The sequence below is a fragment of the Leuciscus leuciscus genome (genome assembly GCF_965113295.1).
Source record: "Leuciscus leuciscus genome assembly, chromosome: 4".
Classification (NCBI taxonomy): Eukaryota; Metazoa; Chordata; class Actinopteri; order Cypriniformes; family Leuciscidae; genus Leuciscus; species Leuciscus leuciscus.
Genome location: NC_138728.1, coordinates 49,440,569 through 49,466,701, shown reverse-complemented (window position 1 = coordinate 49,466,701; position 26,133 = coordinate 49,440,569). Strand labels below are relative to the sequence as shown.

At 41.8% G+C, this 26,133-nt stretch overlaps 2 protein-coding genes and 1 long non-coding RNA gene across 3 annotated transcripts in view; 2 read left to right on the top strand and 1 right to left on the bottom strand.

Moving 5' to 3' along the window:
* Window positions 1-940: 940 nt before the first annotated feature.
* Window positions 941-1,659, top strand: LOC309497098. Its single transcript, XR_014205380.1, has 2 exons — window positions 941-1,090; window positions 1,176-1,659. It is a non-coding gene; the product is annotated as an uncharacterized lncRNA (long non-coding RNA).
* Window positions 1,660-2,734: 1,075 nt separating this feature from the next.
* Window positions 2,735-26,133, top strand: part of LOC309496975 (protein NLRC3-like) — a 170,318-nt gene continuing 146,919 nt past the window's right edge. Inside the window, exon 1 of the mRNA XM_082167179.1 lies at window positions 2,735-2,831. The gene's annotated coding sequence lies outside the window, so the exon portion shown is untranslated. The remainder of the gene's footprint in view (window positions 2,832-26,133) is intronic.
* On the bottom strand, window positions 17,152-20,207 carry LOC309497030 (uncharacterized protein). The gene is made up of 2 exons (XM_082167291.1): window positions 20,091-20,207; window positions 17,152-20,028 (listed from the first exon to the last, which is right to left on the bottom strand). Exon 2 carries the CDS (start codon window positions 18,817-18,819, stop codon window positions 17,812-17,814), a length of 1,008 nt encoding a protein of 335 aa, XP_082023417.1. The 5' UTR covers window positions 18,820-20,028; window positions 20,091-20,207; the 3' UTR covers window positions 17,152-17,811.

The following is a 26,133-nucleotide window of genomic DNA, read 5'->3' as shown; positions in this document are numbered from 1 at the left end:
GGCCAACATCAAAATGCAATTTGCAGCAATCGCCGGTTTTCCCAATGTAATCGGTGCTATTGACTGCACTCATGTTGCAATAAAGGCACCATCTGAGAATGAATTTGCTTTTGTTAACCGAAAACATTTTCATTCTTTGAACGTGCAGATCATATGTGATGCGCATATGTCTCTGACAAATGTAGTTGCGAGATGGCCTGGGTCAACTCATGATTCCTACATTTTGTCCAACAGCAGTGTAGGGAACAGACTGCAAACAGGAGCTGTGCGTGACGGATGGCTTCTTGGTAAGTCGGCAGGAATGCGCATGTAATTGTAATTGAGTAATGATGCAAATGTGTTTAAAGCATACCTTTTAAAATGTTTTTTCTTTTAGGTATAATTATAATCTCCACAATACATAATTATAAACAAACCCACACTTATTTTAATATTTTTTTAAAGCAAAATTTCACATTAATCAATGCAAATTTTCAGGAAACAAAACATGTTTTATAGCATTTAAAAATTAAGTGAAATGTTATATTGAATCAATATTGCCCTGGAAAAAACTAAAAGCTATCTGTAGGCTATTTTACAAGCATGTACTTTCTTTAAAGTATTCTTATAATATTGTTTATAATTGTTACCTCTGCCTAGCACTTGAAATGTTATATTAATTGTCCCATTGTATTTACATTCATTGTTTTGTTATATTTTCTTAAAAAAAAATTGTTTTAAATGTTTTACCTCTCAGGAGACAGTGGTTATCCCCTTAGAACGTGGCTGCTAACTCCACTAACTAGACCCCAGACCGAACAAGAACGGCGTTATAACGAGAAGCATTGCCGGACGCGTTTAGTGGTCGAACGCACTATTGGTCTGCTAAAAGGACGCTGGAGGTGCTTGGATAGGTCTGGTGGCACAGTATTGTACAGCCCTACAAAGGTTTGCCGCACAGTGTTGCACAACATTGCTCAAAAGAATGGTATACCTGTTCCATCGAACGCCCATACTGAAGATAATGAACCCGACCCTGGCCCTCCTAATGCAGTGCATAATGCTATGGCAATACAGCGGCGTATAAATGTAATAAATGGAATGTAAAAAGGCAAGTGAATTCAAACTTTTTATTTTTTCACAAGTTCTTTAAGTGAACCACTTATTTCTGACAAAATTGTTTTTATTTCTTTCAGTTCGGAACACACCGCATTAACAGCATGAACCATGTGACGTTGGGTCTGCATGACTTCTTCCGTCAGTACACGCCTTGAGTTACCAGCGCTCGGTGGTGGCACAAAGGATGATGATGATGATGATGATGATGATGATGATGCACTGGATTGTGCACAGGATGGGGTTGCTTGGGCATTTGATGATGGCGGCACACTGGACGTTGGTGGAGGCACACAAGATGCCGGTGGTGGCACACTGGACGTTGGTGGAGGCACACAAGATGCCGGTGGTGGCACACAGGATGGTGGTGGAGGCACACAGGATGGCGGCGGCGGTGGCACGTAGGATCTAAGCCTACATCCCTTGTCTACCCCACTTGGACCACTCACCGGGCTTGAAGGCATTCCAGGATTAACTTTTCCTTTAATCATTAAAAACGTTTAATTAAATAAAGGTTGTATTGCATATCTGTAAATGTGTGAAATAAAATGTGCACTTGATGACTTGCTTTTGTCTTTTTAAGTTACATTTTTAGCATATGAATGAACAGGAAAATCGACTATTTTAATAAACGTATATCTTAAGGGCAGCTGCATCTATTGCTAGATTTGTCACTTGGATATTTTAGGACTTTCCACTTCCACGGAATTTGAATTGGTTGATTTAAATTATCCACAATAAAAAAGCTGAATTTTAAACAGACAAAAACTTATATAATGTGTAGATAAATCAATTACTTACCAACGTCACCGCAAATCACATCCGGACCGTATCACCTTGGAATTCTGGAAGAACTCCACTTAATCCTGTTTCCCCTATAATCGCACCCACCCTTGCATCAAAGGCTGAGAGGTCAGTGATTCCTTGACCACCACCAGTTGTTACGACACTGCGCCTGTGTGCACATAATCTTTTTTTTACGACTACTTTTAAGTCAGACAATTTTTTTTTTTCTCTTGGACTGTGCGAGGCACCGAGGTAACAGCATTGACTGCTTCTGTTACTTGCTCCCATTCTAATATCTTTCTTTTATTTGAAATGCCCGCAGAGAGCCCACCAAATAAAACTTTTTTCGGCCCTCCACCTCAGACAGCAGTACCTCCATCTCGCAGTCGGTGAAGTTTCTTTTTTTTGCTTTTCGTTTCTGTTCTTCAATTTTTAGCCAAACAGATCAATGACAATTATCGGTCGTATTAATATGCAGGGAGATCATACATATTCAAAATAGGCAGTCTTAACCTCCAAATATGGTTATTTCGGGAGGAGATTGGGGTAAGCTATAAGCACGTGCACCTGCGCACAATATTCAGATAATTGTGATTTATAAAGTGAACCTTGCGCAGGTTCTGGCGTACGTACGGTTTTATAAATCTGAAAACTTTTGTGCGTATGCAAATTCTGCCTTATGTGCGTACGCACACTTTAAGGATGAAATCTACGCAAAGTTTTATACATGAGGCCCCAGATTGCTGCTCAGTTGTTTCTCAGTTTAATACAGCTGGACAGAGGATACATGAGTCAATACATGTGTTAGCCTGTTTTCTGCTTGCGTCAAAGTTGCAGGCAGGAAAACCATAGAGAGGAAGAGAAAGTGTAGACAGCGCACAGAATGCAAACTCAAACAGGGTGACAGAGAGCCAACACATATTTTCACATGGCACAAATATCACATCATGGTAAGTCTTCAGGAATTAATCTTCAGGATTATAATAATATCGAGCTCTAGGGATTCTGCTTTTAGTTTAGATTAATTTACAGACTCTTTACAATCTGAAATATACAGAGGTGGAAAGTAAACATGTAAATGTTCAACACTTCCGCTCTTCTGTAGGCCAGGCGTTGATTCACAGACGATCAGCTTTAGTGAGAAGATCGATTATGACAAACAGATGTATTTTTGATGGCTACAGAAAATCTATACTCTCCAATTAAAGTGTCTGGATTGTGATATTTAAAGGAAGAAACCCGAATAAATAATATGATCAATTATTTACTGTTTTTATTTCACCTATGTGAAAATGCTCAATAATAATAATAATAATAAACTAGATTAAAAAGTTTGTCCAGACAAACTTTAAGTTGGCTTGAGAAAGTTTGGACCAGAAAGTTTGAAGAAGTTTAAAGTAGTTTGAAGTTTAAATTAGTTTGAAGTTTAAAAGTAGTTTGAATTAGATAGATAGATAGATAGATAGATAGATAGATAGATAGATAGATAGATATATAGATAGATAGATAGATAGATAGATCTTGAAAACACCCAAGATGTTTTAAAAGAGGAATTAAATGTTGGTCAAACCGCAACTAGAGTTGCTGAGTCAGTGCTGTTTAATGAGGAAGAGGTTTTGTTGGACGCTGACATTTCCAAATTAAAAAAATCCAGAAAATAAATCAAACACTGAACAAGTTACAAAAGTGTCAAAGACGAATCCCATGAGCTGTTCTTCTCAGTCAGATGATGGGTTGATGAACACGAAGAGTCTGAAAGTGATGTTAGTGGAGACACACAGATGGATGTGGAGAGTGCTTACTCTTTCACCAAAATTCAGTCCTTTTTACAAAGAACCAAAGGCTTGAGATCAGGTAAAGTTGATGAGTTTTTCCCAGATCTAAAGTTGTTCCTTGATTCAGTAAAACTATTCATGAAAAATACAGAACACCCCGGCCAACTGACCTTTACAGACCAAGATATTTTTAGTCTAAATAATTTATGATAAAAGTTAAATAGCTAATGATGGTTAAGTGTCTTTTTTGTTAAAATGCAAATTAACATTTGCTATGTGTGACATAAAGCTGGGTTCTTTAAACATCAGTGGAGCCAGAGAGGATGCAAAGAGAGTTTCCCTTATCAGTTTGTTTAAAGTTAAGAAATTAAATGTCATGTTTTACAAGAAACACATAGCCGTTACAAGAAACACCGTTGAAAATGAAACTGCGTGGAAGATAGATTGGGATGGGGAAGTTGTTCTCAGTCATAAGAGTAGTAACAGTGGTGGAGTTGGTATCCTGTTTTCTAGAGATTTTTTACCCATTTCTTGTGTTTCTGAAGAAATCATTGATGGTCGCTTGTTAAAAATACAAGCTTTAATTTTTGAAAGTGTAAACATGACTTTCATCAATGTTTATGGAGAGACCAGAGGTGGCGCAGTCCTCCCCAAAAAAGGGGATTTACAAGAGATCAAGAACTGGCGGCCAGTTGCTCTGCTCTGCACTGACTACAAACGTTGGTCAAAGGTGTTGGCAATGAGACTGAAAAAAGTTATTGAGCATATTATTCATGTTGACCAGACTTATTGTATACCCAATAGGTTGATATCTGACTATCATTTTAATTCTTGATGTTTTGGACCTCTCCAATTCATTGGGTTTTGAAATTTGTCTGATTTCAATTGATCAAGAAAAGGCCTTTGACAGAGTCGAACACCAGTATTTTGTGGCAAACGTTAGATGTGTTTGGGTTCAGCTCTGGCCTTATAAACATGATTTGAGTCTTGTATAGTGACAATGGCCCTCATTTATCAAAAGTGCATACACCAAATTTCCAGCGTACACCCAAAACCACGGTGACTTTGAGATTTATCAATATGGACGTTGGCGTACGGCACGCTCAAATCCTACGCCAGCTCAGGAGGTGGTGTACATGTACGCACGTTTTGAGTTAGTGCGGAAATGCGCAGAAAAACAATTCCTAACACCACAAAACGCACTGACAAACTAAAAGATATGATATATTATGACCCACTGAAAAAAACAAAAAAAAACAACAACATAGTAATTATAAACTTCAGTGTTTATTTTTGTGCAACATGGACTTCAATGTTTAATTTGTGTGACTTTACCAAAGCATTTGATTTGTAGGCATATGTATTCCTTCAGTTGCGAGCCTGTGCGCTTTACCTGACGTTTCAGGGTTAGGCCCGGCAGGTGCGCACGGACTGGGTTCAGTAATGAAAGGCTTTCAATGACCAAAAAATTATTCAGACTGACAAAATAATAAAAATGACATTCTTCTTCTTTTAAATAATAATAATAATTATAATACAAATAATAATAATAACGACATTCTTCTTCTAAATAACAATAAGCGTCATTAATAATAAAAATCATAATAATAAGACTAATAAGAATATTACAAATTGTCATGCAATTATTAATGTGAATGAATGGTACTCCACATCACATCATCATCACTATTGTACACCCCAATACATGTGAGGTGATACGAAATTAAATGCTAATTGTTTCAAAACACGTGCTGTAAAATAATGCATTGTGATGCAAACAGCTATTTTAAAACTCTTTAAACTCCCAAATAAAACAATTTTGTTTCTTCCCACTTCCCTGGTGATGGTCTCGATCTCCACGTCGGAGAAGTTTCTCTTCTTTGCTGTCTTCCGTGTGTCCATGGCGTAAAATGAGGGCGTGGGGGAAGCGAAGTCTTGAATATATAGGGGCGTGTTATTCTAATGACGATCGTTTTCAGCCGCGGAATTTATCAAGGGCAGGTATTGCGTACACCTGGATTTCAAAGGTACGCACAGCTTCATAAATCAGGCGGTGAGAGGAGTGTAAGCATAATCTTACGCCAACATATACGCCCGTTTCTACGCAAGAATGATAAATGAGGGCCATTAAGAGAATTTTAAAGATCAACGGTGGTTTAAGTGCTCCTTTTAAAGTTCATAGGGGGGTCAGACAAGATGTTCATTATCTGGTATGCTGTCCTCCTTGGCCATAGAGCCTCTTCTGCACAAATTAAGACGATCTCTTTTCGGTGTAAACCTTCCTGGAGTTTTTAAATTATCTGCTTATGATGATGTTGTTGTCATTGTCAAAAAACAAGAAGATGTTGACACCCATGTAGAAAATATTAATGTTTTTGGTGTATTGTCCTCTGCTAAAATTAACTGTGGGAAAAGTGAAGCTTAACAATCAGTGATGAGTTAAGTAGAAAACTTGTTTTAGCTGCCGAGTTAATTTGGAACAAGGATGGGTTTAAATATCTTGGTGTTTATCTTGGAGATGATACTTTTGTGTGTAAAAATTGGGACAATGTTTTAGAAAAAGTTGAAGGACGTCTCAACAAATGGAAATGGATCTTGCAACACATGTCTTGCCACAAACCATTGATTTGGTGACACTACAGTGTGTAACATTGAAGTTAATGACTAATATTTGTGATGCGATCTGGGAAAACCCACCACATGGTGAAATTTGACCTATTACAGGTTTTGATATCATATGGAAGCTGGAACCTTTCCAAATCTGTTTTTATTTTTATCATAGCTTGTTGGTAGCGATTTTCTGGAACGGAATTTTGAGAAAAACAGGTTTAATTAAATGTCACCGTCGGGACGCTTGGCACTCTTTTTTTTAAACAGGATTGGGATATACGGCGATTGTTTTTTTTTTTTTTACCTCTGCCGGGCGTTAGGGAAAATGGTCGCATAGAATGCATTAGAGAAAGAGAGTATTTTCAGCTTGACACTATCGCTGTTTTTCTGCACTAAACAAGGGAATTTTGGCAAGATATTTTCAGAGATAAGAGAAAAGATGTTATAGAATAATAATTTAATGGAAAAAAAAATTGACAAAAAACTGACATTCAAACTATTTTGGAATTTACTGAAAACGGCCCAGCGCGACATCCGACGGGTTTTCCCAGATCGCATCACATTTGTAGTAGCGTTTTTTGGGTTTTGCACTTTGTATACGGTCTCATGGAGATCGATTTATATTATAAGACATATATATATATATATATATATATATATATATATATATATATATATATATATATATATATATATATAAGAGGAAAATGAGGTTGTAGTTCGTCATCTACGGATTGGAAATAGGTGTCATTTGAGTTTTAACAACGTTTAGCTCATGATTTATTGATCTGGAAGTTCGGATCTGTGAATAACTTTACTGAACTCCTTGAACTAAGCACTGTCCATGTTTCTTTATACTTAAGTCCAAGTTCAAAATAAAACTCTATGAACCGCTCTATTGTTAACGTACAGAGCTGTCTGAAACACGGATTAAACAGGAAGTGTTTGTCCGATCTCGCAAAAGTTTAGAAAAATAAGGTGAGACTCAAGATTTTTAGAAGTAATAATACAGAGTTGAGTGGCTCCTCACTTTTGTTGTGCAAAGTGTCAGGGGAAAATAAAGAGGATTCCCCAGTTGACAAATGCCACCTTAGCATGAAATCTTCCACTGGTTACAGCAATGCCACCCTGACTGAAGATGCCAATGAGAACAATGACATCTGTCAAGCTGACACTGCTGTAACAGTGGAGATCAATCATGAGGATCATCTTTCAGGAAGATCTTAAAGGGCTTTGAAATCAGGCCACAGAGCAACAAAAAGAAAAAAATACCGGAAAAAGCTTAGAAGGAGAAGTGAGAATATGGTTGTGTAACGTGAGTAAGTGTGAGAACAGTGTCAATAGCGTGAGTCTCACACTGAATGTCTGAGAGTTGGCAGCACTGGCACTAGTCTAGACTTGGAATTACTGGAGAGATTGTCTTCATTCGTCAATACACAAAGGTTGGGCATTTATATGCTGACCAAAGGAACTTACATTATCTTTACAAGGCAGAGAAACATGTGTTCATGTTTAAAATTGAATGTATATTTCATGCGACACTGTAAAGAGGTTGCTGTAAATTTTACAGTAACTTACTGGCAGCTGGATGCCAGTAATTTACTGTAAAATGTTTACAGTATTATTACTGTATTTTCACTTACAGTATACTGTACCATTTACTGTACTTGCATTTACAGTATTATAACTGTATTTTCACTTACAGCATACTGTACCATTTACTGTACTTGCATTTACAGTATTATTACCGTATTTTCACTTACAGTATACTGTACCATTTACTGTACTTGCATTTACAGTATTATTACCGTATTTTCATTTACAGTATTAGTATTGAGGTTATCAAATTTATTTAAATTTTCATCATTTTATTTTTTTTATGTATGTTTACCCCACCCCCTAAAAATCACAATAACTCATGAACATTTGTCCTTATAATATCCTTTTGGTAACACTTTAGAATACTGTATCTTACTTACTGCATAACTAATAAGGAATTATTGAAGAACTAGTAGGTAATTCTTCATTAACTACTTCTTCACTACTGTTAACTACTAAGGAAGATGTGTTAACTAATCAGTATGTAATATAATTTTATGGTTGTGTTAAGTAACCGTTAGTTAATCAATAACTAATGAATTATGTCATACCTCCTGAAGTACTACTACTAATTATCTATTAATTAAGGTTCAAGAAAAATAACTATGAAGTAACTACTAATGAACAGTCATACACAGTAGTCACTACAATAATCCAGGGTTTTTTTTAGCAGTGGAGCGGTGGATGAAGTACACAAATCAAGTGCTTGAGTAAAAGTACAGATACCCCAAAAAATATTACTCCAGTAAAATTATAATTAGGCCATTTTCAAAATTACCTTAGTAAAAGTACAAAGGTAATTATTTTTTAAAGTACTTAAAAAGTAAAAAGCATATGATTATACTTAGTTCTTATACATTTTAAACTTCTTTTGCACCATTCAAGTTCCGGCAATATCGCGGTATCCTACATTTTACAGTGATTTGGTGATGCAAGAGCGTGCATTTGAATCCTCTTCTGCAGGGTTCTCAGCGCCGCCGATTTGGTGCATTTCTTCGGTGAAATACAGGTTTGTGTAAGTTTTATTTAATCTATAAAATCATTACTGTGCTCTAAATCATTTTATTTTATGCAAGGCAACATACAAGGACGCGATGTCAGTTAGCCTACCTAGCTAATGAGTCTGTATTTTTTGCATGATGGAAACGCCTGATCCCTTGCATAAAACAAATTATTTTATTCATAAAAGATACTAAATCTATTTACATCAGAAGTTAAAATAATGTTCTTAGAGCTGTGCACTGTTTGTTTATGGGCAGGTTATGGAGTCAGTCACAGCATATTTCGGCTATGAGTCGCAGGGCAGCAGTGTGAAGTTAAAGCAGTTTCCCCGCCGAACACGAGCTAGCCCAGCTCCAGCAAGAGATCCAGCCAGAGATCCAGCCCCACTACCGTGGAAACGAGACCAGCTGATTACTTGAATTGCTTTTAAAGGTTTAACTTTTGATTTTAAAATGTTTGTTAAACGAGTTTAAATGTAGGCAGTATTGTACATGTTAAAACGAAATATCATCTGAAATAAAGGAAGATATCATGTAGCCTAAACGAGTCATTGTTGTGTATTTTACAAAGGTTTAGATGATTACGTTAATAGTGTTTTTTTTGTTTTTTTTACAGTAAGTTTTATTTGAAGTATGTGGTAATTCTTTATTAATTACTAATGGGAATACTGTTTCAGGTTCTAAGTAATTTCTGAAGAATTATCTAATAATTCTTTATTAATTACTAATAAGTTCCCTTTATTTTCACTTTAGAATACTGTTTCAGATTATAAGTAGCCTAATTCCTGGATAATTATTTGATAATTATTTATTAATTACTAATGGGTTCCCTATATTTTCACTTTAGAATACTGTTTCAGGTTCTAAGTAATTCCTGAAGAATTATCTAATAATTCTTTATTAATTACTAATAAGTTCCCTATATTTTCAGTTCCCCTCAGTCGTTGCCTCAAATACATGAATTTACTCAATGGCATTCTATGCTGAGGAATACACACACACACACACACACACACACACACACACACACACACACACACACACACACACACACACACACACACACACACACACACACACACACACACACACACACACACACACACACACACAGTACTGTATAAAATATAAAAACTAATCTGAGGTTAGTTTTGTATGACTGTTCATTAGTTACTTCTTATTTTTAGAAGTTAACCTTAATTAGTAGATAATTAGTGGTAGTTCTTCAGGAGGTATGACATAATTCATTAGTTATTGATTAACTAACTGTTACTTAACACAATCATAACATTATATTACATACTGATTAGTTAACACATCTTCCTTAGTAGTTAACAGTAGTGAAGAAGTAGTTAATGAAGAATTACCTACTAGTTCTTCAATAATTCCTTATTAGTTATGCAGTAAGTAAGATACAGTATTCTAAAGTGTTACCATTCTTTTTAATCGTTGAACATTTTGTTTTAGAAGTACAAATTACAAATCTTGACCTTTAGGAGCCACTAGCTGAAGAAAAAAAGGCAACATCACCAAAGTCCATAGAATTAATTTCCTGGGGACCATTTGTATCTGTAGCATGGCAAAAACATACACACACAGAAAAGCAAAACAGGCCTTAAAACAATAAAATATAGTCAAAGTCAGTTTGTGTTGTTACATTTCAGTAATTTTGCCAGTCAAAGTTGACAAGCTCTCTGATGAGAAACACTGAGGGTTTCAGGCTGATGCTTTTCTTTGGACCTTTCCAGATTTCCATCTGATCCGTGCCTTTGGTGTTTGGTGGCATCAGGGCTGATTCTCAGAATGAACCTGCAAGCACAAGCAGGGAAAAATATCTTATTTTTTCAGACCGGTGTTGGCAGAATTTTCCCTAACTCTCAAACTTGATGCTGCATGTACTTTGACGTTAATAAAAGCACTACATCTGATTCTGAATGCACCTACAGGGATGGCATTACCTCATAATCCATTACTTTAAAATCATTAAAGCTTCATTCTTTTTCAATACATTCCTGTAGCTTAGATTTCCAGGGAATGGATAACTTAAATGAAACTTAAATACAATGTAAGTGGCTTCCAAGTGCATGCATGTAAATGTAATGTAATGTAATATATATATATATATATATATTGGTTTACCTAATTCTGCATTCGACAAAATAGACAGCTAATGCTGAAGTAGAGTCTGTTAGCTGTTGTTACTGGATGATGATTCTGCCCTTCATTGTCAGCATCCATGTTTTTGCTTAGAGAACAGACTCTCCTGAAACAGGCAAAGTCACAGCAGACTTTTAGTGTTATAGTTTACAGAAAAAAGTCAAGTCAAGTCAAGTTTATTTGTATAGCGCTTTTCACAATACAGATTGCATCAAAGCAGCTTCACAGTATTAAATTAAAATAATACAACAAAGTTTGTTTCAAGAGGAATTTATTGATTGATAAAATTAAATTAAATATCCCCAAAATATCCCCAATAAAAATAAAAAAATAAAATACAATAACAGAACTTATTACTAACAACAATAACATGTGGGGTGAAGATGAGGTAAGATATGATATTGTATGGTGTTTATAGTTTTTAATCAATTAAACAACATTATCAATATAGCAAAGTTTTGCTAACTAATATTTTGTTATATTGCTAACCCTTTCCTCCTCCTCTTCCTCCTCCTCTTCCTCCTCCAACGTCAACCCGTTCTGTGTATTAGTAGAGAGCGTCAGCAGTGATGTACAGTCCTGAGGGAATGGCTGCTGCAAATTCAAAATAAAGAACAGAAACTGAGGGATGATTGTTTAAAAGCACTGTAACTCTGCTGCCTGGTAAACCACTGTTTTCTCCCCTTCCGTTGGTTTCATCGGCAGTTATATTATGTTTGCCTGCTTAACTAACGCATACTTCAGCTAATTTAGTTGATGTTATCTTACTCACCTGTAGATGTTATCACCGTTACGAAGGCAATCACAAAAAAAGACTCCAAAATACACCTCCGACATTGCAGACGACATAACGTACTCGGTTACTAACGTAACCTCTGTTCTCTCTAGAGAGGGAACGAGTACTGCGTAATAGCTTACGCTAGGGGAAAAACTCTTTTCCACGAGATACTGAAGCCAAAAAATTATCCTTAATTTGTAATGTTGTAAAACGCGTTGCGGCAGCGTGCAGACATGGGCGAGACGGCTCGCGCGCCCATTGGCTGCTCTGCGGCAACTGCACCAGCCTATCGAGCGAGACCGCTCATGACGTCAGATCCAATGAGGGCGCTTCGCGCCCACTGCGTCACGTCCCGCCGAAATGGGCGGAGCCTTGAGCTCGGGAGGCTGGTCTAGCTGGTTTTTCATCACCGAAGCGAACCAGAGCGTGATGCATGCACGGCAAGATACGCAGTACTCGTTCCCTCTCTAGAGAGAACCGAGGTTACGTCAGTAACCGAGTACGTTCTCTTATGAGAGGTTCTCTCGTACTGCGTAATAGCTTACGCTAGGGGAACACAGTGTAAAACGCCGTGCGTGCTAAGATTCAACACTAAGGTCCCAAGGGCAGGTGCCCAGGGCTCATTCAGTGCATAATCATAAGGGACTCACAGAGAGTCTGGGAAGAGGGGCTAGAATAGCATCATTCCTGCAGAATATAACGCTCTATTAAGAGCAGATATATCAGGTGTTCCAAACAGCCAGGGCGAACTTGGCCTGAGCTGAAAAGTATTAGGGGACTTACATACTGCCCACAGAGGTACGTAGTCGATCAGTGATCGATGCTCTAGTGGTTTCAGCATCCTGAGCCGATAGCATCTGGCAGACAACACCGAACTATTAAACCGAGAGCAGCTTAGCCTGCAGAGCGGGAACCTCTAGGTTGTAAAACCTTATAAATGTAGACAGGGAGGCCCAGCCTGCCGCCATACAAATATCTTGTAAGGCAATCCCACAAGACCAAGCCCACGACGAGGCCATGCCTCTCGTGGTGTGCGCTTTGACACCTAATGGGCACTGCAGGCCCTTAGATGTATAAGCTAGCGCTATAGCATCAACTATCCACCTGGATAGACTCTGTTTTGACGCAGCTAGTCCCTGAACGCCCACTGAACAAAACAAAGAGCTGCTCCGTCTGTCTAAAAACAGATGAGCGAGACACATAGGCTCTTAACGCCCTGACCGGGCAAAGGAATTCCGCGTCCCCTTCTTCCTCAGGGACTAGCAGGGCCGACAGGTAAATCACCTGTGCCCTAAACGGTGTGTTGAGGGATTTAGGAACATATCCGTGCCTCGGTTTGAGTATGACTCTCGAGTCATTGGGCCCAAACTCCATACACGTCGCGCTCACTGAGAGCGCTTGCAAGTCCCCTATGCGCTTTACTGAAGCGAGAGCCAGAAGAAACGCTAGTGAACACCGACCATTTCGAGGAATAGAGCCGCCTAGTAGACGTGGCTCTAGCCTGCGTGATCGTGTTTAACCCCCTGAGGTCGGCGGTATCGCCGGCGATACCAGCTTGCTTTTTTTTTTATCAATGTAAAAGAAACTCATAAATACTCTGTTGACTTTGATTTTCCATAGGAGTTTCATACATCAATCGATTCTGTTAAATGTGTATTATTTTTGTGTATACTCACAATAAAAACAAAGTGTTGTGCTTTTTGCCAAATAAAGAAAAATAAACACGAAGCGAGTTCTGCCTTCTCTCTGTCAGTTAAGTCCATTCTGAAACGCGTCCGAAAATGAACAATAACTCAGCGAATACTCAGTCAAACAGGCATACAGACACACAGGCACGAAGCTTGAATTCTCTTCTTTTAAATGAAGTAATTTATATAAAAAACAAATATTCTCATCTTGTGAAATCTGTATTAAAAGAGAGCGATTCCAGTCGAGCTCATTACAACTCATTCAAAAATAATGTGACTCCGCCCACGGAGAGCGCGCGCTATTCAAACGCAAATGAATGAGGCCATCCACGCAAACCTGTGAACGCCCCCATATCAGCTCGAGAAAACACAAGTTTATTCAGATCATTACTTGTTTACACCGTCTCGCAGCGCTGTGAGGAATAATAATAATGGAAAATGTCCCTCAGAAGTGCGGGTATATCGAGGAGCAAGGATCCGACTGAGCTGAGGAAAACTGTAGTAAGTTTTTTTCCTTCTCACGTGAATCGCGTTTCTGTTTTGTGAATGAATGAACGGCAGAGATGCTGTTTACCACAGCTCGCAAAAAGACAGTTTAAATTTAAATCGCGTGTGTGAATGAATGATGATGTTTTAGCAAACTGTATTGCTATACTGAGATGAGTAAAAATCGAAATGTAGGCTATTTGTATAAGCAACGTATTAAACTGCAAATTAACATTTATATGCCCTAATATTTCATAAAACAACGTTACAGTCAGGCGAAATATGAAAGACAACATTTTGTTGACTAGATTTGGGTACAGTTTTTACTGTAGAATATACTGCCACATCAAATAAGCTTTTGTTTAGCAATTTCTATATATATAAAATACTATCATCATAGTCATCAATGCTTAGTCATCAACTAAGATGTTAGCTGTTCCAATGTTGGCTATATTAAAACTAATGAATACATAGATAAAATGTAGGCCTATAATCATTTTTTTTTACAAAGAAAGAGTACACTTGAAATATTGTTGAAATTGTAATTATTGTTGTAATTGTAACCTTTTTAATAAAATAGCAAAACATATTTACAAGATAGATGTAAGCAAAATCTTAAATGGTCAATATAAGTCTTCTTCTAAATATATATTTTGTCCTTGCATTGTGGCTCAGTCACTGTGTCACACCTGAATGAATGGCTAATTATGCAGAGTGGGTGGGACATTGTATTTTCAGGTGTAAACCACTCCTCGTTCACGCCCCCCTCGCATATTGGCTTTCCAAGCAAAACCTGTTTTACATCAATTTAAATCAATGTATAGTTTTATGTGAACGATAAAGCAAGACTATTTTCACATAAGTTTGAAGCCAGAACTCGAAGGAACAACATCCATTAGTCAAAACACCCAATTCTTATTGACACATATTTATTATGAGTTTTGTGGTCATATTTCAGCAACTTTCATTTTTATTTTTTTCAATAACCACGCATAAACATTATTCTCTTAAAAATTAACAAATATACATGCATGGTGATCACATATTTTGGTAGCCCTGTTTGTGCTATATAGAGTGAATGTACACCTTTGCCATTAACATGTTTATAAATAACTGAAAAAAGCACTAATGTCAGAGCATGTCAGAACACCTCCAGGGCCCAGAAAACCGCTCAGACTCCAGAGGGTTAACACTCCCGCTGGGAGGTTAACGGGTACCCGTTGATGGCCCACGCATGTAGGGACCAAAGCTCCAGACGAGGATGCCAGATCGAGCCATTGGCCTGCGAAAGGAGATCCCTCCTCACTGGTATTGGCCATGGGGCGGTACTCATCAGCTGCATCAGAACTGGGAACCAGGCTTGGTTCGTCCAGAATGGGGCTACGAGTAGCACTGAGCATCCGTTCTCCCTGATCCGCTCTAATACCTGGGGTAAGAGCGTGACAGGGGGAAAAGCATAGAGCGGGCAGCGGGGCCAGACGTGGGCCAGTGTGTCCCTGCTCTTGGAGAAAAACTCTGGACAGTGAGCATTTTCCTGAGACGCAAATAGGTCTATTTCCGCTCTGCCGAATGTTTTCCACAGCAGTTGGACTGTCTGTGGATGTAAGGACCATTCTCCTGCTGGAACGATGTTCCTGGACAGTCTGTCTGGTCCCACATTCAAGTGTCCTGGCACGTGCGCTGCTCTCAGCGAGCGCAGATTGTGCTGGGCCCAGATCAGAATGCGCTCCGTCAGTCTGTGGAGGGCTCTGGATCTGATACCCCCTTGGTGATTTATATAAGCCACCACCGACATGTTGTCCGAACGGACCAAGACGTGGTGTCCTGTTATCTGGGGACAAAAGTGCCTCAGCGCGTTGTCGACTGCCAGCATTTCCAGACAGTTTATGTGTAGAAGCTTTTCCCGTTCTGACCACTGGCCGAAGAACGGTCTGCCCTCGAACAGCGCTCCCCATCCCGAGGTTGAGGCGTCCGTAGACACCACCTTCACACTCGAGGAAGTCCCCAGGTTTACACCTGACCGGTACCAATCTGTCGCTGTCCAAGGTTTCAAAGCTGAGATGCATTTCTGATCGACCTTGAGGCGTAAGAGACCGGAGGTCCATGCTCGGCGTGGTACCCGCGCTTTCAGCCAGAACTGAGTGGCGAAAAACTTTCGTCATGCGCTGAATACTCAGTCTGCGCTGTAGCGATAGTTGTGCTGTCATAGACAGTGAGTCCAGTTCTGTGCCCAGAAAAGATATTGTCTGACTGGGAGACAGCGAACTTTTCGCCCAATTGACTGTGAGACCTAGATTCTCGAGGTGATCGAGTAATATGGTCCTGTGTTTGATGAGCTCTGAGTGAGATCGAGCTAGAACCAGCCAATCGTCCAAATAATTCAGAACTCGTATGCCCCGGAGTTTCAGGGGTGCGAGCGCTGCGTCCATGCACATCATGAATGTACGAGGTGCAAGGGACAGACCAAACGGCAGGACAGTGTATTGATATGCCTGGCCCTCGAAGGCGAATCTCAAAAATCGCCTGTGGCGTGACGCTATTTGTATTTGGAAATACATGTCTTTCAGATCTATTGACATAAACCAATCCCCTTGGCGAATCTGCGAGAGGATTTTCTTGATTGTGAGCATTCTGAACCGTCGTTTCAGAAGTGCTTTGTTCAGCTGTCTTAGATCTAAAATGGGTCTGAGACCCCCGTCTTTCTTGGGTACCAGAAAATATCTGCTGCACATGCCCCCTTCGCCCTGAGCTTGTGATAAGGGTTCTATAGCCCCTTTGCTCAATAGCTTCGCTATTTCGGCTCGAAGTAGGTGCGCTACTTCCTTTTCCACCGTAGTTTCGATTCGCGCCGCCTGACGTCGCGGGCGTCGAACGAACTGTAGCGAGTAGCCTCTCTTTATAATGTTCAGCACCCATTCTGATATCCTGGGAAGCTTTGCCCATGCGTTCGCGTGAGTAGCTAGGGGTAGAATGATATCTGGGCTCTGGTCGCGATCTAGTGGCGAGCGGAGAGCCCCAGTGTGCTGTAACATAAGCGTCGTGCTTGCAGCGTGTGAGGCCGGGGGTGCGCCGACAGCAGCCTGCCCGTAGAGTTTACCATGTCTGTGAGCGAATGAGGGCGCGTGACAGCGGGAACACCGTCTGCTTGAGCAGACTGTATGTGTGTTGGTTTCGTTTTTACAGAAACCGTGAGACATGCAGTATGTAGTGTTTGTGGGCACTGGGTCGTGGGCACATTCGCTACATCTAGTGCACAATCGACGTGAGTCGATTTTATATGTGCTGGCCGTGTGTGGCGGGCTGTGCTTGCGTGTAGGGATGAGCACTGGGCAGTGGGCATTTTTACTACACTCATAACACCATCGGCCGTGGCCAGAATACCAGAAAATACACTCTTTATGGGATTTATCTGGGTCGCCGTAAAAACGGCGTTTGTGTGCAGGCAAGCGGGCTGTGTTACCGACTTGTTTACTGCAGAATACACTGGAACAGTCGCAATAATTGGAACTGGACGAGCGATAAGTTTCGGTGGAGGTCCGGCTGCGGCGGGACATGAACACCGTCGCTTTCCTAGGCTGGCTAGGAAGGCTTTGAGGCCTCGGGCTTCATCTCAATCTTCGGCCGGGGACCACGCGGAGGGGGGCGGCGGCCGGCGGAGCGAGAGCGCGGTCTCTGGTCCCGGGTCTGGCGGCGCTGTGAAGCGGCGGCAGTCGGCGGGGATTGCGGCTGAGAGCTGCGAGCAGACGGCTGTTTAGAGCGATCTGCTGCGGAGCTGGAGCGCTTGGGCAGAAAATGCTTCATGGCCTGCGATGTCTTCTGTACCTCAGCGAATCTGTCTACGAAGTCTTTGACAGAAGATCCGAAGAGGCCAGCGGGAGAGACGGGGGCGTCGAGGAACGCTCCGAGTCCAACATCTCAGAAAGCGTGAGCCAGAGGTGTCTCTCAGCCACGGTGAGAGAGGCCATGCTCCGTCCTATGGCCTGCGCGGCGGATTTAGTGGCGCGAAGGGCGAGATCCGTCGCGCTCCTCAAATCCGGCAGGCTAACAGCTTCCGGTCCTTCCTCATCCATCTTGCGGAGAAGGTTGGCCTGGAAGATCTGTAATATGGCCATGGAGTGCAGTGCAGAGACAGCCTGCCCGGCGGCGGTGTAAGCGCGACCGTGTAAGGCTGACGTCGTGTGGCAAGCTTTGGATGGTAGCGCCGTCTTATCATGCCGTCCAGCAGAGGGCGGGCAAAGATGGGCAGCTACAGCTTCCTCCACGGGGGGGAGAGAATGGTACCCCTTGTCTTTAGCACCGTCGACTGCGGAGAATGCTGCTGACATGGAAGTACACATTCTGGCTGAAAAGGGGGCGCCCCAGGACTTAGCGACTTCTTCATGAAGCTCAGGAAGAAAGGGCGCTGGTCTCGAAGGTGGCGAAGCACGGTCCTTTTGCAGAAAACAACCGTCCAGTCGGTTGTGTGCAGGCACCGGGGGCGTCGACCACTCAAGGCCGAGGCTAGCGACGGCCTGCTCGAGCAGACGCATGAGCTCTGCTTCAATGTTTGCTCTCTTCCCAGAGGGTCGGTGAGAAGAAGGTGCGAGATCCGCAGAGCTCGACCAATCCTCACTGCCCGAGGCTAGGATAGAGCAGCTATCCTCTTCCACACATACGGCTTCCTCGCAGTCTCCTGTGGTGGAAGCGGTGGCGGACCGCGGCCGCTGACCGGTAGTGAGAGACTCGGGAGAAGCAGGCGGCGAAGCTGGCGGGCGCACCGGCGAGCATTCGCGGGATGGAAGAGAGAATGGTTCCGGGACCCGCTGAGCGCGGCGCTTCTTACGGCGCGGCAACGCAATATTCATAAAATTTTTATATATTTGTATTTTTTCTAAATTCACGTGTGCCTTGGCCTTATATGATTTTTGCAAGTTGAACTATCCCGCATCAAAGAGCACCGAGATACTGACTTTATACTCCAGTTTGGATCTTGTTCAATCAAATGTTTGTCTTCACTAGTGATGGCCGCTTTCGTCACGTGAATTAGGTAAAAAAAGGCTTTTTTACGTCACAACTGTTTCCAAATGTTTCGACATTTCAATGGTTCGCTGTTGGTGGATGATCCCAGTAATCCTGTGTTTATGGTTTTTACCTGATCTCGGATCAGTTTTATAGTTTTGTAGACATTTTAATGAGATGTTTGTGTAATTTGGTGATGGACAGCCCTGCCATTCAACAATCTAAACTATGTTTCCTGTACAACAACATTACTCACTGCTTAACTACTGTAGTATGATGCGTCATCGAAGAAATCAACTAATTCTAGTATCAAAATGATAAACCTGTCAGTTAACTCGTTTAGAGTAACATTACTAGAGCATAGACTGCCTTAATGTTGAGACAACAAATGGCAAAAGTGTAAAATGGAAAAATTTAAAACAGAGAATATGAGGTGGTAAAGAAAAATATTTTCACAATGACTTTTGGAAATTTCAGGGTGAAACTTGTGCTAAATGCTCAATTTTGAACCATTGACAAAATCAAATGCTTACAGATGTGTCTATAATGAGGCTGATTATTCCTGGCACAACAAACTGCTGTTCATGAGAAGTGTATGTCACTACTAAAATTATTCTCATTAACATTATAGTTCATGGCATTTGACTGTATATAACAGTACTGATTATAAATATCAGTTTGTCTTAATGTGAAATCTGGAGGGAATTAGTGAATTCTTCCTGGTGCCTTGAAGGGAAGAATGTAGTGAGCAAGTCTAAGCCAGATGTGTGAATTTTCCAGATGTGACAAAACTCTTCTAACAATGAGAAATCGAAACACTCGTTGTTCTGATGGTAACAAAGCTTATCTATTCCTTTGTAAGGGATTTTAAGGATGTTATTTGGCTTCTATTACTGGAAATGTGAGTAATGTCACAGGAGAGGATTATGTGAAACATCTTTTAATCATGACACAGATCGAGAATTGAATCTCTGAAACTGAAAATATGATCAATGTACAGAATGAAGTACAGGCACTATATGAGGCCACCTTTGGTGTTTGAGGACACGGCAAAACTCACTTAGTTCTGTTGCTGACATTGCAGAAGAAGTGCATGTAATGAGGAAGCTTGTTTTACTAAATCGAATGGCTCTTGATATTCTGTTAGCCTCCCAGGGAGGAACATGCAACTGTTACATGTTCATATATCCCAGACAACACTGGAAGAGCAGTGCACGATTTAGCTAAACTCAATATGGAGGCCTGTCGTAACATATGCCTTTAGGGACCAAGCGAATTACAAAACATACTTAAGTAAAAGTAAAATTACAGATTTTGAAAACTACTTAAAAAGTAGAAGTACACAAAAAAACTACTCAATTACAGTAACGCAAGTAAATGTAATTCGTTACTTTTCACCTCTGCAAATAGCAATAATTGGGATACAAATTACAAGTCTGTGAATACGGATAAAGAAAAAAAAATTTGGAAGAAAAAAACGCTTTACTCAGCGCACACTTTTTCTACTTTACAAAGTAAATTTGCTTTAAACAGCATAAACACAACTTCAGTTTAACCCTCTGGGGTCTGAGGGTTTTTGGGGTCCTTGAGATGTTCTGACATGCCCTGACATTTGTGCTTTTTTCAGTTGCTTATAAACATATTAATGGCAAAGGTATAATTACACTCTATTTAGCACAAACAGGGCTACCATAATATGTGGGCAACATGCATGTACATGTTTGTATTTTTGAGAGAATAATGTTTATGCATGGTTATTGAAAAAACTAAAAATGAAAGTTTCTGAAATAAGGCCACAAAACACATAATAAATATGTGTCCACAAGACTTTTGACTAATAACTAAAGTTGTCGCCTAGAGTTTTTTTTTCAAAATGATGTGAAAATCATCCTGCCTTAGTTCTTAAAACACATCTTCAGATGCACCTGAACACATCATCAGTGATGTAACCTGGGGTCCTCGGATGTTTCGGGTCTTTCAACATCAGACACCCTCGCCCAGGCGACCCAGCCACGGCTGATCAGACCGCGACTTGTGTTCAGGTAGCACTCGCTTGCCCCCATGGTGCTCCTTTACGGATCCAGAGCCATCTCGAGGCTTTCTCGGCTGCGTCGGTGGTGTTCTTGATGGCCCTGCTCCTTGTTGTTCCTGCAATGCCCAGCGCAGTAAAGGCTTTGTGGAGGGAGTGCCCCACAAATCCTCTGCAGCCAACCTCGATAGGCATGCATCTCGCCTTCCAGCCCTGTGCTCGGCAGTCTGTTACCAGATGTTCATATTTGGTCATCTTTCTTTCGTGGGCTTCTCCCAAGCGGTCCTCCCACGGCACGGTCAGCTCCATGATGATTATATTCTTGGTACTCTCTGAGACTAGAGTGATATCTGGCCTCATAGTTGTGCTGACGATGTGCTGGGGGAATTTCAACTGCTTCTCCAAATCCACAGAAAGTTTCCAGTCCTTGGCTGATGCCAGGATCCCTGCTGGTACCTTCCTCCCTGCTTGTGGCTGTTCTCCTGCCCTAACAAATGCGATTGAGCGAGTGGTGTTGCTCCCTCGGCCGCCTTTGCTGATCTCTTTGCTGATAGTATCTGCAATAGATTTCAGCACCTGGTTGTGACGCCAAGTGTAACGACCCTGGCCAAGCGCTGTTGGGCAGGAGCTCAGAATGTGCTCCAGCGTTCCACGAGCTGGGCACAATAGGCAAGTTGGTGTGTCTGCTTTTCCCCACGTACAGAGGTTTGCTGGGCTAGGCAGGACGTCGTACACTGCCCGAATCAGGAAGGTTATGCAGTGCGGCTCGCTTTGCCAGAGCTTCGTCCAGGTGACCTTGCGGTCCATGGCCTGCTCCCACCTGGTCCAGGCCCCCTGTTGCCCCATTCCGGCTGCTCTGCTCGTCCTTCCTTCCTCCACAGCAGCTCTAACCTCTTCTTGTATTCGACTGCGTTTCTCCTTCCCCTTCCACTCTTTATGTCGAGGAGGTGTTGGGAACATCCCCAAGCCTGCTCTGCCTTGGGCCACCACTCCCACAAGTTCGTTGTGCCGCAGTCGAGCCTGTGCATCCAGCACAGCGGCTTGGGCGCTCCACTTCCTCCCTGTCTTCACCAGCACTCCTGCCTGGGCCACCTTTGGGTCGTTGGAGTCTCTATACATCAGCACAGGTAGAGTCGAAGGTCTTCACACTTGACACGCGATTGACAGCTGATTGACACCAGGTGTTGGCAAGATGGCGCTGAGATGTTTGGCTGGCCGTCTGTCACTCCACTCTGTCTTTGTTTTATATTTATTATTATTTTACCTATGTTGCCAAGGCGTACTATCGTTTCTCACCTATGATCGCCAAACTCTGCTTGAGATTGGAGTCTTCTGCAATCAGATTAAACCTGACCTGCTGAAAAGCTCACCTCCACCTCCATGCCTCGAGGAAATTCCGGCCTTCCTGAGGCACCCTCCTCTCTATCATGCTTCCAAGAGACGGCGCAGAAGACGTGGTAAACGCGGAGGTGTCCGGGTAAGGTTCGAGGCTATTCTGAGGACTATTCGTGTGCTTGGTCATTGGACCGAGCTGTATCTGTTGGACAACGCTGTTCTGCACTCGGGGGTGTTCAGGGACCGATGGATCCGGCCGGTGTTCCCTAACGCTGGTGGCTTAGGCGGTGTCGGCCGCTCGGTGGACCCCGATCGGCTGGTGCTCCCCCCTGCCAGCTGGCGTGTACCGACTAGGAGAAGAGGTGTGGATCGTCGGAACCTTCGCTCCCTGAAGCATGTCCTGTCCGCATCTGACACTCTTACTTTAAATCTGGCTCTGCTGAATGTGAGATCTGTCACAAACAAAACGTTTTTACTGAATGATCTCTTTATCGCACGTAATTTGGATTTTATGTTCCTGACGGAAACCTGGCTCCGTGAAGGTGATCTTGCTCCTTTATCGGAGCTTCTTCCCCCTGGATGCAACTACTTCAACTCCCCTCGTATTACCGGTAAAGGTGGAGGACTGACATCCATTTTTAAATCTACTTTTTGCTGTCAACAATCTTCAACTGCAGGCTACTCCAGCTTTGAGCTGCAACTCTTTGAGGTAAAGCTTTCGGAAACTTTTCTCTGTGCGGTGGTCTATCGGCCACCAAAATTCAACAAAGACTTTGTTCGGGACTTTGCAGACTTTGTATCGGGTGTCACTCTTAAATATGACCACTTTTTGATTGTTGGCGATTTTAATATACATGTGAACAGACCTCTGGTCAAAGATTTTATGAATGTAATTGACTCTTTTAACCTTATGCAGTCTGTTCGGGAGCCCACGCATGAAAAGGGTCATATTTTGGATCTTGTGCTGTCATATAGGCTGGACATACAGATAACTGAGATCGGCCACACACTTTTATCTGACCATTTACCTGTTCTATTCTCCATCTCTGTGCCTGCTCCCTCTCTAAGCGCAGCTCCTCTGCGCCGTCTTCGTGTTTTTAATTCTGGAACTCCACAGTTGTTTAGTGCTATTTTTAAAGATTCTTTTTTATACTCTCTGGATGATCTTAATGACCGCAGTGTGGATGAATGTATAGCAATGCTTGATTCTCTCTGTACTAAGATTTTTTGCACCCATGACTTTAAAGCGCATAAAGCCACAGAAGGAGCCCTGGCTCAATGAGTCCACTCGGAGAGAAAATGGAAAAAGGACAATATTCAAATTTCTAGGGAACTCCTTCAGGACAGTCTTATTAATTATCAGCAGGCTGTAAAAACTGCAAAAACTGAATATTTCTCCTCACTTGTGTCAAAAAATGCTCATAAGCCTCAGGTTCTTTTTAATGTATTTGATTCACTGGTGAACTCTGGTGATGCTGTCTGTATGGAGCCTTTTCTGCAGTTTTTTACAGACAAGATTTCTGCTATTAGAATCCCACTCTCTCGGTCTGCTCAGGTCCCCTCAGCTCCTCTAGCAAGCACAGCTGTCTTTGACAGCTTTGAACCGGTCTCTCTCTCTGAACTGAATGAGATAGTTGCACATTTAAGCCCTGCTAACTGTCAAACAGATAGCATTCCATCATGTCTGTTTAAGGAGGTCTTCTGTTCGGTGGAGTCTTTTATTTTGAAATGTATTAATTTGTGTCTTAGTTCTGGCTGCGTTCCATCCTCCTTTAAACATGCCATAGTTCAGCCTCTTCTGAAGAAGAACTTAGACCCTCTGGTTTTGTCTAATTTTAGACCCATTTCTAAGCTCCCTTTTATTTCAAAGGTTTTAGAAAGAGCTGTGTTAATTCAGGTCCAAGAATTTTTAAAAACAGCTGATGTTTGTGAACAGTTTCAGTCTGGTTTTAGGTCTCGTCACAGCACGGAGACTGCTCTTTTAAAAGTTTTTAATGATCTGTTCTTACACCTTGATACTGGCAACTGTGCCATTCTAATTCTGCTTGATTTGACTGCAGCCTTCGACACAGTTGATCATAAAATTCTTCTGTGGTGCTTAGAGCACTGTGTTGGCTTAAAAGGCACTGTCCTAAAGTGGTTTGAGTCGTATTTAACAGACAGATCAATTTCTGTACAAATGGGACAGTTTTCCTCCTCAGTGGCCCCTCTGACCTGTGGGGTACCACAGGGGTCAGATCTGGGTCCACTCCTATTCACCCTGTATATGCTACCATTGGGATTCATTTTCAGGAAGCATGGCATTTCCTTCCACTGCTTCGCTGATGATGTGCAGGTGTATCTACCGCTAAAGGTTCCAGGTAAAGAATCTTTGCAGGCCGTGATAAACTGCATGAGCGATATTAAGACATGGATGGACCTAAACTTTTTAAAACTTAATGAGAATAAAACGGAGGTTGTCTTGTTTGGTCGTCCAGAGTTGGTTCAGGTTCTTACCAGCTCCCTTGGCCAACTAGCACCTCACTTAAGATCCCATGCCAGGAATCTTGGAGTGATTGTTAACAGTGCTTTTAAACTGGATAAGCAGGTCAGTGCTGTGGTTAAGGCTAGCTTTTTTCAGCTTAGACTGATAGCTAAAGTCAAACCGTATCTGAGACAGGCTGACCTAGAAAAAGTTATTCATGTTTTTATTACCTCTCGCCTGGATTACTGTAACTCCTTGTATACAGGCATTGGGAAGTCTGAGCTCTATCGTCTGCAGCTTGTACAGAATGCAGCAGCTCGTCTTTTAAGCGGCAGGAAGAAGCGGGAGCATATTACTCCAGTGCTCTCATTGCTTCACTGGCTTCCAGTAAAGTATCAGATTGATTTTAAGGTTATTTTATTTGTTTTTAAATGTATCAATGGGCTAGCCCCAGAGTACCTTACAGACCTTGTCAGGTTGCATAGGCCCTCCAGAGACCTCCGTTCAGCCAGTCTGATGGTCCTGGAGGTTCCTAGATTGAAACTGAGATCCAGTGGTGATCGAGCCTTCTCAGTGGCAGCTCCCACTCTCTGGAACTCACTGCCTGTAGCTGTGCGGACTGCTAGTAGCCTGTCCACTTTTAAATCATTGCTGAAGACTCATTTGTTTGAAGTAGCTTCTGGCACAGGGGAGCCGCCTTGATGAATGTTGTATTCTATGTGTACCTTTATTCTTAGTATTTTGTTATTTCATTGTTTTTATTGTATCAGTGTGTGACTAATATTTTTGTGTATTTTACTGTGAAGTACTTTGGTAGGCCCTGGCCTTGGAAATGTGCTATATAAATAAATGTGACATTGACATTGACATTGACCTCATGTGCCCGAGTCACTTTAAACTCCTCTTCCAGGGATTTCAGAGGCAACCGGAGCATTGTGGTGTTTCCATAGAGGGCGATGTTGCTGAGACTCCTGGGCAACCCTAACCATCTCCTGAGACAGCTGCTGACCTTTCTTGGCAGTATACCATGTTGGTAAATCCACGCTTTAAACTTGCCGGGGAGGCCAGACCTGTTGCTCTTAACCAGCTGTCCAGCTCCTGGCAGGTTGACTGTACTGATGCGAAGTCTCTGAGGCTGCTGTCAAAAACCTTGCCTAAGCTTTTCACCGGCTGTTCTGACAGTGATGGTATCTTTGCTCCTTTGATGCTAAAATGGAACCTGTCCGTGACCTTGCCCTTCTTCAGCACTAGCGAATGGGACTTGGCTGGTTTGAACTCCATCCTAGCCCACCGGATGAGCTTTTCCAGCCCTTGGAGTATCCACCTGCCTCC